Genomic DNA, 22,219 nt, shown 5'->3' with positions numbered 1-22,219 from the left:
GACTCACTACTGAAGATGCTAGACTGTATGGGCTCTATCCAGGTATATATTATTGTAGATATAGACTGTATGGGCTCTATCCAGGTATATATTATTGTAGATATAGACTGTATGGGCTCCTTCCAGGTATATATTATTGTAGATACAGACTGTATGGGCTCCTGTCAGGTATATATTATTGTAGATATAGACTGTACGGGCTCCTGTCAGGTATATATTATTGTAGATATAGACTGTACGGGCTCCTGTCAGGTATATATTATTGTAGATATAGACTGTATGGGCTCCTGTCAGGTATATATTATTGTAGATACAGACTGTATGGGCTTCTGTCAGGTATATATTATTGTAGATATAGACTGTACGGGCTCCTGTCAGGTATATATTATTGTAGATACAGACTGTATGGGCTCCTGTCAGGTATATATTATTGTAGATACAGACTGTATGGGCTTCTGTCAGGTATATATTATTGTAGATATAGACTGTACGGGCTCCTGTCAGGTATATATTATTGTAGATACAGACTGTATGGGCTTCTGTCAGGTATATATTATTGTAGATATAGACTGTATGGGCTCCTGTCAGGTATATATTATTGTAGATACAGACTGTACGGGCTCCTGTCAGGTATATTTTATTGTAGATACAGACTGTATGGGCTCCTTCCAGGTATATATTATTGTAGATACAGACTGTATGGGCTCCTGTCAGGTATATATTATTGTAGATACAGACTGTACGGGCTCCTTCCAGGTATATATTATTGTAGATACAGACTGTATGGGCTCCTGTCAGGTATATATTATTGTAGATATAGACTGTATGGGCTCCTTCCAGGTGCCTGACTGCAGCAAATACAGTCTAGCCGACTCACTACTGAAGATGCTAGACTGTATGGGCTCTATCCAGGTATATATTATTGTAGATATAGACTGTATGGGCTCTATCCAGGTATATATTATTGTAGATATAGACTGTATGGGCTCCTTCCAGGTATATATTATTGTAGATACAGACTGTATGGGCTCCTGTCAGGTATATATTATTGTAGATATAGACTGTACGGCTCCTGTCAGGTATATATTATTGTAGATATAGACTGTACGGGCTCCTGTCAGGTATATATTATTGTAGATGTAGACTGTATGGGCTCCTGTCAGGTATATATTATTGTAGATACAGACTGTATGGGCTTCTGTCAGGTATATATTATTGTAGATATAGACTGTACGGGCTCCTGTCAGGTATATATTATTGTAGATACAGACTGTATGGGCTCCTGTCAGGTATATATTATTGTAGATACAGACTGTATGGGCTTCTGTCAGGTATATATTATTGTAGATATAGACTGTACGGGCTCTTGTCAGGTATATATTATTGTAGATACAGACTGTATGGGCTTCTGTCAGGTATATATTATTGTAGATATAGACTGTACGGGCTCCTGTCAGGTATATATTATTGTAGATACAGACTGTATGGGCTCCTGTCAGGTATATATTATTGTAGATACAGACTGTATGGGCTCCTGTCAGGTATATATTATTGTAGATACAGACTGTACAGGCTCCTGTCAGGTATATATTATTGTAGATACAGACTGTATGGGCTCCTGTCAGGTATATATTATTGTAGATATAGACTGTACGGGCTCCTGTCAGGTATATATTACTGTAGATATAGACTGTACGGGCTCCTGTCAGGTATATATTATTGTAGATACAGACTGTACGGGCTCCTGTCAGGTATATATTATTGTAGATACAGACTGTATGGGCTCCTGTCAGGTATATATTATTGTAGATACAGACTGTATGGGCTCCTGTCAGGTATATATTATTGTAGATACAGACTGTACAGGCTCCTGTCAGGTATATATTATTGTAGATACAGACTGTATGGGCTCCTGTCAGGTATATATTATTGTAGATATAGACTGTACGGGCTCCTGTCAGGTATATATTATTGTAGATACAGACTGTATGGGCTCCTGTCAGGTTTATATTATTGTAGATACAGACTGTATGGGCTCCTGTCAGGTATATATTATTGTAGATACAGACTGTATGGGCTCCTGTCAGGTTTATATTATTGTAGATATAGACTGTACGGGCTCCTGTCAGGTATATATTATTGTAGATATAGACTGTATGGGCTCCTGTCAGGTATATATTATTGTAGATACAGACTGTATGGGCTCCTGTCAGGTATATATTATTGTAGATACAGACTGTATGGGCTCCTTCCAGGTTTATATTATTGTAGTTACAGACTGTATGGGCTCCTTCCAGGTTTATATTATTGTAGATACAGACTGTACGGGCTCCTGTCAGGTGTATATTATTGTAGATAGAGACTGTATGGTTCCAGTCAGGTATATATTATTGTAGATATAGACTGTACGGGCTCCTGTCAGGTATATATTATTGTAGATAGAGACTGTACGGGCTCCTGTCAGGTATATATTATTGTAGATATAGACTGTATGGGCTCCTTCCAGGTATATATTATTGTAGATACAGACTGTATGGGCTCCTTCCAGGTATATATTAATGTAGATACAGACTGTATGGGCTCCTGTCAGGTATATATTATTGTAGATACAGACTGTACGGGCTCCTGTCAGGTATATATTATTGTAGATATAGACTGTACGGGCTCCTGTCAGGTATATATTATTGTAGATATAGACTGTATGGGCTCCTGTCAGGTATATATTATTGTAGATACAGACTGTACGGGCTCCTATCAGGTACATATTATTGTAGATACAGACTGTATGGGCTTCTGTCAGGTATATATTATTGTAGATATAGACTGTACGGGCTCCTGTCAGGTATATATTATTGTAGATACAGACTGTACGGGCTCCTATCAGGTACATATTATTGTAGATACAGACTGTACGGGCTCCTGTCAGGTATATATTATTGTAGATACAGACTGTACAGGCTCCTGTCAGGTATATATTATTGTAGATACAGACTGTATGGGCTCCTGTCAGGTATATATTATTGTAGATATAGACTGTATGGGCTCCTTCCAGGTGCCTGACTGCAGCAAATACAGTCTAGCCGACTCACTACTGAAGATGCTAGACTGTATGGGCTCTATCCAGGTATATATTATTGTAGATATAGACTGTATGGGCTCTATCCAGGTATATATTATTGTAGATATAGACTGTATGGGCTCCTTCCAGGTATATATTATTGTAGATACAGACTGTAAGGGCTCCTGTCAGGTATATATTATTGTAGATATAGACTGTACGGGCTCCTGTCAGGTATATATTATTGTAGATATAGACTGTACGGGCTCCTGTCAGGTATATATTATTGTAGATATAGACTGTATGGGCTCCTGTCATGTATATATTATTGTAGATATAGACTGTATGGGCTCCTGTCAGGTATATATTATTGTAGATACAGACTGTACAGGCTCCTGTCAGGTATATATTATTGTAGATACAGACTGTACGGGCTCCTATCAGGTACATATTATTGTAGATACAGACTGTATGGGCTTCTGTCAGGTATATATTGTAGATATAGACTGTACGGGCTCCTGTCAGGTATATATTATTGTAGATACAGACTGTACGGGCTCCTATCAGGTATATATTACTGTAGATATAGACTGTACGGGCTCCTGTCAGGTATATATTATTGTAGATACAGACTGTACGGGCTCCTGTCAGGTATATATTATTGTAGATACAGACTGTATGGGCTCCTGTCAGGTATATATTATTGTAGATACAGACTGTATGGGCTCCTGTCAGGTATATATTATTGTAGATACAGACTGTACAGGCTCCTGTCAGGTATATATTATTGTAGATACAGACTGTATGGGCTCCTGTCAGGTATATATTATTGTAGATATAGACTGTACGGGCTCCTGTCAGGTATATATTACTGTAGATATAGACTGTACGGGCTCCTGTCAGGTATATATTATTGTAGATACAGACTGTACGGGCTCCTGTCAGGTATATATTATTGTAGATACAGACTGTATGGGCTCCTGTCAGGTATATATTATTGTAGATACAGACTGTATGGGCTCCTGTCAGGTATATATTATTGTAGATACAGACTGTACAGGCTCCTGTCAGGTATATATTATTGTAGATACAGACTGTATGGGCTCCTGTCAGGTATATATTATTGTAGATATAGACTGTACGGGCTCCTGTCAGGTATATATTATTGTAGATACAGACTGTATGGGCTCCTGTCAGGTTTATATTATTGTAGATACAGACTGTATGGGCTCCTGTCAGGTATATATTATTGTAGATACAGACTGTATGGGCTCCTGTCAGGTTTATATTATTGTAGATATAGACTGTACGGGCTCCTGTCATGTATATATTATTGTAGATATAGACTGTATGGGCTCCTGTCAGGTATATATTATTGTAGATACAGACTGTATGGGCTCCTGTCAGGTATATATTATTGTAGATACAGACTGTATGGGCTCCTTCCAGGTTTATATTATTGTAGATACAGACTGTATGGGCTCCTTCCAGGTTTATATTATTGTAGATACAGACTGTACGGGCTCCTGTCAGGTGTATATTATTGTAGATATAGACTGTACGGGCTCCTGTCAGGTATATATTATTGTAGATAGAGACTGTACGGGCTCCTGTCAGGTATATATTATTGTAGATATAGACTGTATGGGCTCCTTCCAGGTATATATTATTGTAGATAGAGACTGTACGGGCTCCTGTCAGGTATATATTATTGTAGATATAGACTGTATGGGCTCCTTCCAGGTATATATTATTGTAGATACAGACTGTATGGGCTCCTTCCAGGTATATATTAATGTAGATACAGACTGTATGGGCTCCTGTCAGGTATATATTATTGTAGATACAGACTGTATGGGCTCCTGTCAGGTATATATTATTGTAGATACAGACTGTACGGGCTCCTGTCAGGTATATATTATTGTAGATATAGACTGTACGGGCTCCTGTCAGGTATATATTATTGTAGATATAGACTGTATGGGCTCCTGTCAGGTATATATTATTGTAGATACAGACTGTACGGGCTCCTATCAGGTACATATTATTGTAGATACAGACTGTATGGGCTTCTGTCAGGTATATATTATTGTAGATATAGACTGTACGGGCTCCTGTCAGGTATATATTATTGTAGATACAGACTGTACGGGCTCCTATCAGGTACATATTATTGTAGATACAGACTGTACGGGCTCCTGTCAGGTATATATTATTGTAGATACAGACTGTACAGGCTCCTGTCAGGTATATATTATTGTAGATACAGACTGTATGGGCTCCTGTCAGGTATATATTATTGTAGATATAGACTGTACGGGCTCCTGTCAGGTTTATATTATTGTAGATAGAGACTGTACGGGCTCCTTCCAGGTATATATTATTGTAGATATAGACTGTACGGGCTCCTGTCAGGTATATATTATTGTAGATATAGACTGTACGGGCTCCTGTCAGGTATATATTATTGTAGATACAGACTGTATGGGCTCCTGTCAGGTTTATATTATTGTAGATACAGACTGTATGGGCTCCTTCCAGGTATATATTATTGTAGATACAGACTGTACAGGCTCCTGTCAGGTATATATTATTGTAGATACAGACTGTATGGGCTCCTGTCAGGTATATATTATTGTAGATATAGACTGTACGGGCTCCTGTCAGGTTTATATTATTGTAGATAGAGACTGTACGGGCTCCTTCCAGGTATATATTATTGTAGATATAGACTGTACGGGCTCCTGTCAGGTATATATTATTGTAGATACAGACTGTATGGGCTCCTGTCAGGTTTATATTATTGTAGATACAGACTGTATGGGCTCCTGTCAGGTATATATTATTGTAGATACAGACTGTATGGGCTCCTGTCAGGTATATATTATTGTAGATACAGACTGTATGGGCTCCTTCCAGGTTTATATTATTGTAGATACAGACTGTATGGGCTCCTTCCAGGTTTATATTATTGTAGATACAGACTGTACGGGCTCCTGTCAGGTGTATATTATTGTAGATAGAGACTGTATGGTTCCAGTCAGGTATATATTATTGTAGATATAGACTGTACGGGCTCCTGTCAGGTATATATTATTGTAGATAGAGACTGTGCGGGCTCCTGTCAGGTATATATTATTGTAGATATAGACTGTATGGGCTCCTTCCAGGTATATATTATTGTAGATACAGACTGTATGGGCTCCTTCCAGGTATATATTATTGTAGATACAGACTGTATGGGCTCCTGTCAGGTATATATTATTGTAGATACAGACTGTATGGGCTCCTGTCAGGTATATATTATTGTAGATACAGACTGTATGGGCTCCTTCCAGGTATATATTATTGTAGATATAGACTGTACGGGCTCCTGTCAGGTTTATATTATTGTAGATACAGACTGTATGGGCTCCTTCCAGGTATATATTATTGTAGATATAGACTGTACGGGCTCCTGTCAGGTATATATTATTGTAGATACAGACTGTATGGGCTCCTGTCAGGTTTATATTATTGTAGATACAGACTGTATGGGCTCCTTCCAGGTATATATTATTGTAGATATAGACTGTACAGGCTCCTGTCAGGTGTATATTATTGTAGATAGAGACTGTATGGTTCCAGTCAGGTATATATTATTGTAGATATAGACTGTACGGGCTCCTGTCAGGTATATATTATTGTAGATATAGACTGTACGGGCTCCTGTCAGGTATATATTATTGTAGATATAGACTGTATGGGCTCCTTCCAGGTATATATTATTGTAGATACAGACTGTACGGGCTCCTGTCAGGTATATATTATTGTAGATATAGACTGTATGGGCTCCTTCCAGGTATATATTATTGTAGATATAGACTGTACGGGCTCCTGTCAGGTGTATATTATTGTAGCTATAGACTGTATGGGATCCTGTCAGGTATATATTATTGTAGATAGAGACTGTATGGTTCCAGTCAGGTATATATTATTGTAGATATAGACTGTACGGGCTCCTGTCAGGTATATATTATTGTAGATAGAGACTGTACGGGCTCCTGTCAGGTATATATTATTGTAGATATAGACTGTACGGGCTCCTGTCAGGTATATATTATTGTAGATATAGACTGTACGTGCTCCTGTCAGGTATATATTATTGTAGCTACAGACTGTATGGGCTCCTGTCAGGTATATATTATTGTAGCTACAGACTGTATGGGCTCCTGTCAGGTATATATTATTGTAGATATAGACTGTACGGGCTCCTGTCAGGTATATATTATTGTAGATATAGACTGTACGGGCTCCTGTCAGGTATATGTTATTGTAGATATAGACTGTACGGGCTCCTGTCAGGTATATATTATTGTAGATACAGACTGTATGGGCTCCTGTCAGGTATATATTATTGTAGATATAGACTGTATGGTTCCAGTCAGGTATATATTATTGTAGATATAGACTGTACGGGCTCCTGTCAGGTATATATTATTGTAGATAGAGACTGTATGGGCTCCTGTCAGGTTTATATTATTGTAGATATAGACAGTACGGGCTCCTGTCAGGTATATATTATTGTAGCTACAGACTGTATGGGCTCCTGTCAGGTATATATTATTGTAGATATAGACTGTACGGGCTCCTGTCAGGTATATATTATTGTAGATATAGACTGTACGGGCTCCTGTCAGGTATATATTATTGTAGATATAGACTGTACGGGCTCCTGTCAGGTATATATTATTGTAGATACAGACTGTATGGGCTCCTGTCAGGTATATATTATTGTAGATATAGACTGTACGGGCTCCTGTCAGGTTTATATTATTGTAGATATAGACTGTATGGTTCCAGTCAGGTATATATTATTGTAGATATAGACTGTATGGGATCCTGTCAGGTATATATTATTGTAGATAGAGACTGTATGGGCTCCTGTCAGGTTTATATTATTGTAGATACAGACTGTACAGGCCCCTGTCAGGTATATATTATTGTAGATACAGACTGTATGGGATCCTGTCAGGTATATATTATTGTAGATAGAGACTGTATGGGCTCCTGTCAGGTATATATTATTGTAGATATAGACTGTACGGGCTCCTGTCAGGTATATATTATTGTAGATACAGACTGTAAGGGCTCCTGTCAGGTATATATTATTGTAGATATAGACTGTACGTGCTCCTGTCAGGTATATATTATTGTAGCTACAGACTGTATGGGCTCCTGTCAGGTATATATTATTGTAGCTACAGACTGTATGGGCTCCTGTCAGGTATATATTATTGTAGCTACAGACTGTATGGGCTCCTGTCAGGTATGTATTATTGTAGATATAGACTGTACGGGCTCCTGTCAGGTATATATTATTGTAGATATAGACTGTACGGGCTCCTGTCAGGTATATATTATTGTAGATACAGACTGTATGGGCTCCTGTCAGGTATATATTATTGTAGATATAGACTGTACGGGCTCCTGTCAGGTTTATATTATTCAAAAGAAATACTCATAAACACAAACAGGCTGAAATAACACATTATATGCATACTAAGTGCTCAACCTGTATGTAACCGTCAATTGAAAAGGACCCCAATAAAGATCCATCGTAAAAGTACTATGAAAAAGAGGGGGTGGAAAAAGATCCACTAATATACGACCACAGATCCAGTATAAAAATAGAATATCTTTATTAGACAGGTATGCAGAACAAGACAAAAACAGTGTGGTAATACACATAGATTAACCACGTAGCATGGAAAACGTAGCAGACCCCACCCAAGGACTCATAAATTAGTATTACAAATCAGATGAAATATAAATATATGCATGTACAGTACTTATCTAGGCACCAAAATAACTCATACTGATGATAAACCGCATTAATGGCCGGTCTAGTGGGCCCTGCAGGTATATCATGGCATCCCAGTGAGTAAATAAATCGCTATATTTTAAAGATCAAATAACTGCCATCCAAGGGAGACTATAGCGAAAATATATAAATGCCACCATCATCTTTCTCATACCACAATCGGCAGAAAGTGAACACTGGCTAATGTACCAGTCAAAAATATGTTGCATCACCATATAGCTAATGCGATGTATGTAACCATGTTCACCTAAACCGGGCAACATAACGCCAGGGGTCGATGAGGTGGCATCTTACCAAAGTATGGCGGTGGTGTACAGGGGTCCTGGGGGGTCCGCGCGTCTGCCCCGACGCGCGTTTCGGATGCTCGTCCTTCGTCAGGGGGCGTGATAAACATCAGGGCCGGGGAGTTTAAAAAGGCCGCGGACCGGAAGTCCTGACCGGAAGTGACGCATCCGCAGTCATGACGACCAAGGATGCGAGGCGGCGCCAACGTCAGTCAGTGCGCTCCAGGGCATCAAAGGATGCCATGGAAACACATCAACTAAAGACGCCGGAAGCCGCATCGCAGCCCCAGACCATGACACGCATGCGTGCTGGACAGGACAAACCAAAATAAACTGATCCATACTCCATTAGTACAGCATATTACCTATCACAAAACGGCCATAATACTGAGAGTAAGCTACAAAACAATCACCATCTACAACTCAAATACAAGGTGGTATTAGATGGGCATAATGGGTACATTTAATAACAATATACAGCATCTAGGACATTATCAATAAAAGTATATATACTTAAGAAAATATCGGCCACATGGGCCGCATAAAGCACGTCAATATAGATGCCATTAGATAATAACCCAGGTCACCAATGATTAACAATAATATCTCATAAATAGAGATCAGACAGCTAGCTATAGAAAATATAATATAAATAGACCTTATAAAGTACATCAATGCACATGTCAACAGACAGAACATTTAAATTGCCCATGTCGCCAATATTAATAATAATAACATCTATTCATATCAAATATATTGTATATCAAATAGCATATATCAAAAAACAAATACAGGGGCATACAATGTAAAATAGGTGGATTCATAGATCAACCCTATTGAACATTCCATAACATAAATACAATATAATAAACGTTTAATGGATTATTAGATAGTTATATCACTACACTAAACCACACAGTATGCCCCACAAGTAGCCTCAGGCAGCTCGAAATGTGTAATTAGGTTATACAAATATGGCAAAAATACACAACGATAATGGATTGGATATGACAAATAGGAGTATGGCCCTCGTAGATCTCGATGAAAATGTTCCACGGGTACGGCTCCTGATGCAACGCAATATCACGAACTACAGGCCTATAATAAAAATATATTAAAAATAAAACATTAATAGAAGCCGAATAAAAACAATCACGCAAAACGTGGATAACTGGATGCATAAAGTGATACAATCAGTGGGTGATCATAGAAAAGACGCAAAATTTAAACATTCATTTAATCCATTCGGATGGACCGTATTAAGGGTCCATATCCATCTAGCCTCACACTGGGCCAAACGTGATGAAAGCCTACCTCCCCGAATACCAATATTCAAACTGTCGATCCCTTTAACCCTAAAAGACTTGCTATCGCACTGATGGTGTAACTTAAAGTGCCTGGGTATAGTCTTAAGCACCGAGACATCATTCTCACTCGCCGCAGCTTGTATCCCCAGCACGTGCTCTCTGACCCTAACTTTCAACTGCCGTGTGGTCAAACCCACATAGATCAGAGAGCACGGGCAGGTGGCGTAGTATATTACATATCTTGACAGGCAAGTGATTCTCTTTTTGATTTTAAACACCTTAGTACCCGAAGAATCTGTAAATGTATCACCCCGATCGATATTTGTACAGGCCACGCACTGTATTATTAAACATACCTCTTCCTGTCGCTCCAACCTCCGAAGTACCGGCAGACAACTCCTTGTTCCAGGAATTCTCTAAAATCTGGTCCAAGACCAACTCCGCTCTCAAAAGGGCCAGTGAGCGAATGAAGAACCACGCAGACAAGAGGAGGCTGGATCCTCCACCGTTTCACATTGGGGATAAGGTCTGGCTCTCATCCAAGTACATCCGACTGAAACTACCCTCTTACAAGCTGGGCCCCCCGGTACATAGGTCCTTTTGAGGTCCTGGATCGAGTCAACGAAGTCGCCTACAAATTGAGGTTGCCTGCTTCGCTCCGTATCCCGAACACCTTCCACGTCTCCCTCCTGAAACCTGTGGTCCTGAATCAATTCCATCCTTCACCCACTCCAGCCCCTCAGCCTGTAGGCTCGAATGATACTTTCGAGGTGAGGGATATTCTCGCCATGAGGAGAGTTAGAGGGAGGACCTTTTTCCTTGTTGACTGGGAGGGGTTTGGTCCTGAGGAGAGATCCTGGGAGCCCCGGGAGAACATCAACGCCCCCCACATTCTCAGGAAATTTTTTGCCAACCGCAGCAGGGGGCGGCTTAAGGGGGGGTACTGTCACGGCCCCCGATCCCCCTGTCACTCTCCCAGCCCTGCGCCCCCGTGCGCGCAGCGATACTCACCTCGCCCGGCAGCCGCGCTCCCTCCAGCAGCCTCGCTTCCTCCAGCCCCGGCGTCGGCCTCTCTCTTCCTCCAGCCCACGGCTGGTGACGTCACCGCGGGTCCCGCGCATGCGCAGCAGGTCGCGGCCGGTCCTCCGCCGCTAAGCTGGTCTCCGGCGGTGCCCTGCCCCAATTGCACCGCCGGACCAATGGGGGCACAGCAGCAGCCATATCAGGCCGCCCTCCCTTAGTGGAGGCGCCTGACCGTGGTTGTTTCCTTCTGCGCCTCAGGCCCTGTGTACTCCGCTGGAATCCGGCTCTCTGCCTAATCTCTGTGCTTGCTTCCAGCCCTGCTCCAGTCCTGTGTCCGTGCCTGTTCCAGTCCTGTCTCCGTGCCTGTTGCAGTCCTGTGTCCGTGCCTGCTCCAGTCCTGTCTCCGTGCCTGTTCCAGTCCTGTCTCCGTGCCTGCTCCAGTCCTGTCTCCGTGCCTGCTCCAGTCCTGTCTCCGTGCCTGTTCCAGTCCTGTGTCCGTGCCAGCTCCAGTCCTGTGTCCGTGCCTGTTCCAGTCCTGTGTCCGTGCCTGTTCCAGTCCTGTGTCCGTGCCTGTTCCAGTCCTGTGTCCGTGCCTGCTCCAGTCCTGTGTCCGTGCCTGCTCCAGTCCTGTGTCCGTGCCTGCTCCAGTCCTGTGTCCGTGCCGGTTCCAGTCCTGTTTCCGTGCCGGTTCCAGTCCTGTTTCCGTGCCGGTTCCAGTCCTGTTTCCGTGCCTGCTCCAGTCCGGTGTCTGTTCCTGCTCACGCCCTGTGAACCATTCCGAGCCGCCCCTCTTGGTTCCGGCTGCCGTGGCATTCGAGTCTCTGGTCTTGCGCCTAACGATCCCTGTATAGGGGTCGGTCACACCTGGTTGCTCGTCCGGGGCCCCTCGGTGCCACGGTCCAGAGGGTCCACTCCAGGGTATTCCTCCTCACAGTCTGCGGCGCTAACACCCGGAAGAGACAGAGCGGGCGCAGTGATGGAGTGGGGACAGATGAATATTGCCAGTGCTGGGGTCCTGAGCCAGCGGCGAGATCAGCACCTGTCCCTGCCTGCTCAGGGCCCCGGCACCTGGCCCCAGCGACGGAAAGGTGAGTATGTCTTTTTTTTTTATTTACAGCAGCGGCGGCGGTTTATGGGGGCATAATATATGGAGCAGCATATGGGGGCATTATCTGTGGAGCATATTATGGGGGCAGCATATGGGGGCATAATCTATGGAGCATCTTATGGGGCAGCATATGGGGGCATAATCTGTGGAGCATTTTATGGGGCAGCATAGGGGGGCATAATCTGTGGAGCATCTTATGGGAGCAGCATATGGGGGCATAATCTGGAGCATCTTATGGGAGCATAATCTATGGAGCATCTTATGGGGGCAGCATATAGGGGCATAATCTGTGGAGCAGCATATGGGGGCATAATCTGTGGAGCATTTTATGGGGCAGCATCTATGGAGCATCTTATGGGGCATAATCTATGGAGCATTTTATGGGGGCATAATCTATGGAGCAGCATATGGGGCATAGTCTATGGAGAATTTTATGGGGCATAATCTTTGAAGCATCTTATGAGGCAGCATATGGGGCATAATCTATGGATCATTTTATGGGGCAGCATATGGGGCATAATTCTATGGAACATCTTATGTGGCCATAACCTTTATGGAGCAGCATATGGGGCATATTCTATGGAGCATCTTATGTGGCCATTATTAACCTTTGTGCAGCATTATATGGGGTGTATTTTGTATGGAACATCTTACGGGGCCATCATGAACAGTATGGAGCATTATATGCGGCTCCTGATTCAATGTGGATATTCAAAAACATTTAACCTACTGATGTCTCAATTAATTTTACTTTTATTGGTATCTATTTTAACTTTTGAAATTTACCAGCAGCTTCTGCATTTTCCACCCTAGGCTTATACGCGAGTCAATAAGTTTTCCCAGTTTTTTGTGGCAAAATTAGGGGGTTTGGCTTATACACGAGTATATACGGTATATTGCCCCACACTGGGACAATATAATAAAGTAAAAAAAAAACAAATGTAAAAATAATTTTTAAAAAATCCTAAATTAAAAAAAAATCCCTAATAAATTCTTTTTTTGTAAATAAAAAAATAATAAAAATCCACATATTTAGTATCGCCACGTCCGTAACGATCCGCCCTATAAAACTGTCCCACTAGTTAACTCCTTTAGTGAACCCCTTAAAAAAACAAAGTAAAAAACAATGCTTTATCATACCGCCGAACAAAAAGTGCAATAACACGCGATCAAAAAGACATAAGATATAAATATCCATGGTACCGCTGAAAACGTCATCTTGTCCCGCAAAAAACGAGCCGCCATACAGCGTCATCAGCAAAAAATAAAAAAGTTATAGCTCGCAGAATAAAGCGATGCAAAAATAATTATTTTTTATATAAAATTGTTTTTATTGTATAAAAGAGCCAAAACATATAAAAATGATATAGATGAGGTATCGCTGTAATCGTACTGACCCGAAGAATAAAACTGCTTTATCAATTTTACCACATGCGGAACGGTATAAACGCCCCTCCAAAAGAAATTCATGAAATGCTGGTTTTTGTTCATTCTGCATCCCAAAAATCGGAATTAAAAAGCGATCAAAAAATGTCACGTGCCCGAAAATGCTACCAGTAAAAATGTCAACTCGTCCCACAAAAAATAAGACTTCACATGACTCTGTGGGTCAAAATACGGAAAAATTATAGCTCTCAAAATGTGGTGATGCAAAAACTATTTTTACAATAGTCTTTTAGCGTGTGACAGCTGCAAAACATAAAAACCCGGCTAAATAGTAAATCAAGCCCCCCTTATCACCCCCTTAGTTAGGGAAGAATAATATTAAAAAAATGTATTTATTTCCATTTTCCCATTTGGGTTAGGACTGAGATTAGGGTTAGAGGTGTGTTGGGGTTTGGGTTGGAGTTAGATTTGGGGGGTTTCCACTGTTTAGGCACATTAAGGGCTATCCAAATGCAACATGGCGTCTGATCTCAATTCCAGACAATTCTGCGTTGAAAAAGTCAAACGGTGCTCCTTCCCTTCCAAGCTCTGCCATGCGCCCAAACAGTGGTTTACCCCCACATATGGGGTGTCATCCTACTCAGGGCAAATTTCATAACAACTTTTGAGGTCCAATTTCTCCTGTTACCCTTGGGAAAATAAAATATTAGGGGCAAAAATATTTTTGTGGAAAAAATGATTTTTTTTATTTTTATGGCTCTACGTTATAAACTTCTATGAAGCACTTGGGGGTTCAAAGTGCTCACCACACATCTAGATAAGTTCCTTGGGGGGTTTAATTTCCAAAATGTGGTCACTTGTGGGGGGTTTCCACTGTTCAGGCACATCAGGGGCTCTCCAAACGCGACATGGCACCCGATCTCAATTCCAGCCAATTTTGCGTCAAACGGTGCTCATTCCCTTCTGAGCTCTGCCATGCGCCCAAACAGTGGTTTACCCCCACATATGGGGTATCAAGGGTACTCAGGACAAATTGCACAATAACTTTTGTAGTCCTGTTTCCCTTGGGAAAATAACAATTGGGGGTGAAAAGATAATTTTTGTGGAAAAAATAGGATTTTTTAATTTTACGCTGTACGTTATAAACATGTGAAGCCCATGGGGGTTCAAAGTTCTGACCACACATCTAGGTAAGTTCCTTGGGAGTCTAGTTTTCAAAATGGTGTTATTTGTGGGGGGGTTTCCACTGTTTAGGCACATCAGAGGCTCTCCAAATGCGATATGGCGTCAAGCCAATTCTACGTTGAAAAAGTCAAATGGCGCTCATTCCTTTCCGAGCTCTGCCATGCGCCCAAACAGTGGTTTACCCCCATACATGAGGTATCGGTGTACTCAGGACAAATTGCACAATAACTTTTGGGGTCCTGTTTCTCTTGGGAAAATAAAAATAGGGGATGAAAAGATCATTTTTGTGGAAAAAATATGATTTTTAAATTGTACGGCTGTATGTTATAAACTTCTGTGAAGCCCTTCGGGGTTCAAAGTTCTCATAACCACATGTCTAGATAAGTTCATTGGGGGGGTCTGGTTTCCAAAATGGGGTCACTTGTGGGGGTTTCCACTGTTTAGGCACATCAGGGGCTCTTTAAACGTGACGTGGTGTCCGATCTGAATTCCAGCCCTCCTTCCCTTTCGTGCTCTGCCATGCGCCAAAACAGTGGTTCCCCCCACGTATCAGAATACTCAGGACAAATTGCACAATAACTTTTGCAGTCCAATTTCTCCTGTTACCTTTGGTAAAATAAAAAAAATTGGACCTGAAGTAATTTTTTTGTGTTTTGCAGGCGCCAGATCCCGCCCCGCAGTGTGTTATGATGTATTTTCACTGCGGAGCTGGGAATCTGGGGCCTGCAAAACGCGCAGGCGCAATAGCCTGATGTCAGTTCCAGGGCAGTGCGCATGCCCGAAAACTGTTGCCGGCGGGCGCCTGTGCTGTGCCATGTAACTACGACAGGAAAGCAGGAGGAGGCGGCGCAGGGCGGGCATGATTGATGGCGGGGAGGCGGCTGCTATAGGGGGACGCACCATACCTATGGGACGTATTACAGGTATTTGGACCTATTTATAAAAATTAATATTTGGGCGTTCCTGTGGATCAGAAACAGAAGAGCCACCTTCACAGAATGCAGCCTTAGTACTGCTGAAGGTGGCTCTTTTACTTAAAAACGCCCTGGGTGAGTGACAGGTTCCCTTTAAACATTAAAAAAATTCCTGTGAAGCACCTGAAAGATTATTGAACTTCTTGAATGTGGTTTTGAGTACCTTCAGGGGTGCAGTTTTTAGAATATTATCAATCTGGGGTATTTTCTATCATATAGACCCCTCAAAGTGACTTCAAATGTGATGTGGTCCCTAAAAAAATGGTGTTGTAAAAATGAGAAATCGCTGGTCAAATTTTAACCCTTATAACTTCCTAACAAAAAAAAATGTTTGGTTCCAAAATTGTGCTGATGTAAAGTAAACATGTTGGAAATGTTACTTATTAAGTTTTTTGTGTGCCGTATCTCTGTGATTTAAGGGCATAAAAATTAAAAGTTAGAAAATTGCAAAATTTTCAAAATTTTCACCAAATTTCCTTTTTTTTTCACAAGTAAACTCAAGTTATATAAATGAAATTTTATCAGTATCATGAAGTACAATATGTCACAAGAAAATGTCAGAATCACTAGGATCCATGGAAGCGATCCAGAGTTATTACCTCATAAAGGGACAGTGGTCAGAATTGTAAAAATTGGCCCGGTCATTAACGTGCAAAACACCCTTGGTGTTAAAGGGGTTAAACTTCTCCACAACAGTATCACGGACCTGCCTGTTGTGTTCCTTGGTCTTTATGATGCTCTCTGCGCTTCAAACAGAACCCTGAGACTATCACAGAGCAGGTGCATTTATACTGAGACTTGATTACACATAGGTGGATTATATTTATCATCATTAGTCATTTAGGACAACATTGGATCATTCAGAGATTCACAATGAGCTTCTGAAGTGGGTTTGCTGCACTGAAAGTAAAGGGGCCAAATAATATTGCACGCCCCACTTTTCAGTTTTTGACTTTCCACAAAAATTTAAAATAATCAATAAATTTTGTTCAACTGCACAGTTGTGTTCCATTTGTTAAAGATACCAAATGTAAATTTTTGGTGAAGATTTATGTTTAACCCCTTCACTAATTCTCTAGATAGTTGCCACCTTCCCAAATGGCTTCTTAATGTTCCTAAGAGTCAGCTTATTAGAGCACATAGAAATTGCTCTAAACAGCAAGATTTTGAAAAAGAAGCCGAGTCCATGAATATCAAGTTAAAATATAAGGGTTATGATGTAAAATCATTGGAAAAAACTACAGAAATGGTTAGAAAAATACCAAGAGACCAACTACTGGACCCTATAATAAAACGCAATCCTAATGATTTTTTTGCTAAAAATGAAATTCCGATTATTTTACAATACAATTCCAATGTCAGGATTATTAGGAATATTGTTAGTAGACATTGGAATATCTTACAAAATGACAAAATTATTGGGGAATTATTGCCCATGCACCCTAGATTTGTTTTTCGGAAGGCAAATAATCTTGGGAATTTGATAGCACCTTCAATCCCAAGGGTTCCAAATGGTATAACTAATGGTGAACGAAACCTTCTAAGTGGCTTTTTCCCATGTAAGAAATGTGGACCATGTAAAAAATTAAATACTAAGAAACAAAAAATGATCACCAATAAAGGTATTGAGAATAATATAACTGACTTTATTGATTGCAACACAAAAGGGGTTATCTATGGGGTAACTTGCCCATGTGGTAAATTATATATTGGAAGAACTATCCGTCTAATGCGGGTACAAATTGCTGAACATCTTCGCAATATTATTAACAAATTTACTGGTCATCCTCTCTCTAACCACTTTCTTACACATCATGGAGGCTCTATTAGGGGAATTACGGTAACCGGTATTAAAACAGTTAAGAAAAGCTGGAGAAAAGGTAACTTCATTGAACAAATGTCAAAAGTAGAAAGTGAGTGGATATTTAAAATGAACACGCTTAGACCAAATGGCTTGAATAGCGAAATTGAATTATTTGCTTTTAATAAATAGGATAAATACATTATACGGACTGGGTATATATATATGTGTCACCTCTATGACAGGAATCATCCCTGAGGAAGGAAGCAGTAAGCCTCCGAAACGCGTAGGATTGGTTGTTGGTTCTGTCAGTCTTTCTAAGCCGGTCACGTGACTCAACACGTGACTGTGACATCACGCGAGGTCCTGTACCTTGCCGGCATTAACTGCGTCCCCCGCTGCATGTCCCACTACTAATGGGTAGCGCAACAACGGGGGAATTGGGCGATTGCTACCGGCCGGAGCATCGCCCGGTATCATAATAGAGGTGACCCTTTTTGGATTTTACCCAGCACTAGCCTGCATTCTTTCGGATCGTGCATTTTTTGGACTGAGAAATATACCACCACTGGAATTCATCAAAACCTATTAGGAGAGGAGTTGCTATGTGCTGAATCCAAGACCGCCATTATTGCCCATGGTATGAACAGTAACCTGGACGGTCAGTATGATGTCTTTTCCTTGGTGATAGACGCATTTATGTATATTGGACATTGAGATTGATTGTATTTTTTAAACTGTTATATAGTTTCTATAGCGAGATATATATTTATAATACACCCCCACAGCTATTAAGGGGTATCATTATTATTGCATACAGATTGGCATTTATTTTACTTTCTTTAGAGAGAGTGGTTCTATGTGGGTATCACTAGCGCAAATTTCTGCTTTATTTTTAATTGTTTTAATATTCAGACAAATAGGTGGCATAGTCTGTTAATTTGCAGCTGTCATACCCCCACTCAGCGCCGTTGGTTGTTAAAAAATATTTTTTCATTTGTGAAAATAAAAATAACGTATTTTTTCAACAACCATCATCTTTTAGTCCCCATTTTTTTTATTTTCCCAAGGGTAACAGGAGAAATTGGACCCCAAAAGTTGTTGTCAGCATGGTGGCTCAGTGGTTAGCGCTGCAGCCTTGCAGCGCTGGGGTCCTGGGTTCGAATCCCACCAAGGACAACATCTGCAAGGAGTTTGTATGTTCTCCCCGTGTTTGCGTGGGTTTTCTCCGGGCACTCCGGTTTCCTCCCACACTTCAAAAGACATACTGATAGGGAATTTAGATTGTGAGCCCCCATCGGGGACAGTGATGAAAATGTGTGCAAACTGTAAAGCGCTGCGGAATATGTTAGCGCTATATAAAGATTATTATTATTATTGTTGTCCAATTTGTCCTGAGTACGCTGATACCTCATACGTGGGAGAAAACTACTGTATGGGCACACGTCAGGGCTCGGAAGGGAAGTAGTGACGTTTTGGAAAGCAGACTTTGATGGATTGGTCTGCGGGTGTCATGTGCATTTGGAGAGCCCCTGATGTACCTAAACTATTGAAACTCCCCACAAGTGACCCCATTTTGGAAACTAGACCCCCCATGGAACTTATCTAGATGTGTGGTGAGCACTTTGAACCCCCAAGTGCTTCACAGAAGTTTTACTAGGCATTGCTCCTACTAGCCAGTTTCCTACTCCACACTGATGAGGGGCAATACCCCGAAACAGCTGTCTGTGGATGGATACCATGTTTTGGCATAGGTGGTTTCCTTCATTGGAGACTGCCCTTCCCGTGGTTGTTCCTTCCCGGTGAAAGACTTGGCTAGTCATTGCTTGCATTGAGAAACATGTGATGGTGTCTCCGCGGCTGATTGATTTACATATAACGCCTGGGCGTGAAAATAAAAAAATCATTTTCTTCCGCAAAAATGATATTTTTGCCCCCAATTTTTTATTTTCCTAAGGGTAACAGGAGAAATTGGACCCCAAAAGTTGTTTTGTAATTTGTCCTGAGTAGGCTGATACCCCATATGTGGGGGTAAAACACTGTTTGGGCGCATGGCAGAGCTTGTAAGGGAAGGAGCACCATTTGACTTTTTCAACGCAGAATTGTCTGGAATTGAGATCAGACGCCATGTTGCCTTTGGAGAGCACCTGATGTGCCCAAACAGTGGAAACCCCCCCAATTATAACTCCAACCCTAACCCCAACACACCCCTAACCCTAATCTCAGCCCTAACCCTAGCCCTAACCCTAGCCCTAACCCTAACCCTAGCCCTAACCCTAGCCCTAACCCTAACCCTAATGGGAAAATGGAAATAAATACATTTTCTTTTAGTTTTATTATTTTTCCCTAACTAAGGGGGTGATAACAGGGGGTTTGATTTACTATTTATGGCGGTTTTTATGTTTGGCAGCTGTCAGACGCTAAAAGACGCTTTTTATTGTAAAAATAGTTTTTGCATCACCACATATTGTGAGCTATAATTTTTCCGTATTTTGACCCACCGAGTCATGTGAGGTCTTATTTTTTGCGGGACGAGTTGACATTTTCATTGGTACCATTTTCGGGCACGTGACATTTTTTGATAGCTTTTTATTCCGATTTTTGGGACGCAGAATGAACAAAAACCAGCGCTTCATGAATTTCTTTTGGGTGGTGCGTTTACACCGTTCCGCGTGCGGTAAAATTGATAAAGCGGTTTTATTCTTCGGGTCAGTACGGTTACAGCGATACCTCATTTAGGTCGTTTTTTTATGTTTTGTCGTTTTTTTGCAATGAAAACAATTTTATATAAAAAATAATAATTTTTGTATCGCTTTATTCTGCGAGCTATAACTTTTTTATTTTTTTGCGGATGATGCTGTATGGTGGCTCGTTTTTTGCGGGACAAGATGACATTTTCAGCGGTACCATGGATATTTATATGCGTCTTTTTGATCGCGCATTATTGCACTTTTTGTTCGGTGGTATGATAATAAATCATTATCTTTTGCTTTGTTTTTTATTTTTAATTTTTAAGGGGTTCGCTAAAGGGGTTAACTAATGGGACAGTTTTATAGGGCGGGTTGCTACAGATGCGGCGATACCAAATATGTGTACCTTTATTGTTTTTTTGTTTTTTTTATTTTGAAAAAATGGATTTATTGGGGAATATTTTTTTTTTTTTTACTAATTTATTTAGCGATTTTTTTTTAATTATTTTTAACACTTTTTTTTTTTTTTTTACTTTATTACCTTGTCCCAGGTGGGACATCACTGTCCTGTGACAGATCGCTGATCTGTCACATCACAGATCACTGTGACAGATCAGCAATCTGTCACAGGCAGTTCTGCAGACTTCCTCATGCCTGCGCTTTGCAGGCAGTGAGGAAGTCAGCTCCCTACAGGCCCCCGAAGGCCCTCGTCACCATCTTGTATCCGGGGGCCTGTAGGGAAAGAGACCCCCGCAGCAGCGCTGCACATTGCGCTGCCGTGGGGGGCTCAGGGAAGCAAGGAGGGAGCCCCCTCCCTGCCGATGCTTCCCTTTAACCCCCGGTACACCGCGATCGCGTTTGATCGCGGTATACAAGGGGTTAACGTGTCGGGGCGGTCCGTGACCGCCCCTGACACATTGTGCCGGGTGTCAGCTGTGATAATCAGCTGACACCCGGCCGCGATCAGCGGCGCTCACCACGTGGGCGCCGCTGATCGCTGGGACGTAATATTCCGTCCATGCTAATTAGGTCCAGGGTCACATGGACAGAATATTACGTCCCTTGTAGGTAAGGGGTTAAAGCATGATATGTGGGAAAAGGATGAAAAGTTCCATGGAGCCGAATACTTTCGCAAGGCATTGTATTTCTGTGCAGCTGAGCGCTCCGGTCCAAGTGCTGGCGGCAGTGCCGGGTATTGAGACGCGAGACTCGTGCAAGTTTCTCGCAAGTGTGACCCCGGCCTTGAGCAAAGACACTATCTCAATTTTTTTGCAATTGAAAAACCTGACAACATGTCCTTTGCCCCCGGCAGCTCCCCCAAGGCTTGTACTCATCAAATTACTACATTTTAAAATGTAGATCTTATACTACGAAAGGCCAGGGACCACTCTTACCATCGATGGAAGAAAAATATCCATTTATCCTGAGTTTTCAACAGAAGTTCAGAACAAGAGGGCCAAGTTATGGGATCTAAAAAGAAGGTTCTGTGAAAAGCAAATTTCCTTTTATATGATCTACTCCACTCAGGGTGGTTGCCCTG

General features: G+C 41.5%; 1 protein-coding gene across 3 annotated transcripts in view; it reads right to left on the bottom strand.

Moving 5' to 3' along the window:
- Positions 1 to 8,715: 8,715 nt before the first annotated feature.
- The window catches only part of LOC141047656 (coatomer subunit delta-like), a 73,373-nt gene continuing 59,869 nt past the window's right edge, over positions 8,716 to 22,219 (bottom strand). For all 3 annotated transcript variants that reach the window (XM_073542850.1, XM_073542848.1, XM_073542849.1), the window contains exon 3: positions 8,716 to 10,303. In XM_073542850.1, coding sequence (XP_073398951.1) covers positions 10,289 to 10,303 — 15 coding nt within the window. In that variant the 3' untranslated portion in view covers positions 8,716 to 10,288. The remainder of the gene's footprint in view (positions 10,304 to 22,219) is intronic.

The sequence above is a fragment of the Dendrobates tinctorius genome, unplaced genomic scaffold (assembly GCF_039654945.1).
Source record: "Dendrobates tinctorius isolate UK_male_01 unplaced genomic scaffold, ASM3965494v1 ptg000129l, whole genome shotgun sequence".
Lineage (NCBI taxonomy): Eukaryota > Metazoa > Chordata > Amphibia > Anura > Dendrobatidae > Dendrobates > Dendrobates tinctorius.
The sequence above is the reverse complement of the archived record's forward strand: the minus strand, read 5'-3'. Positions and strand labels throughout refer to the sequence as shown.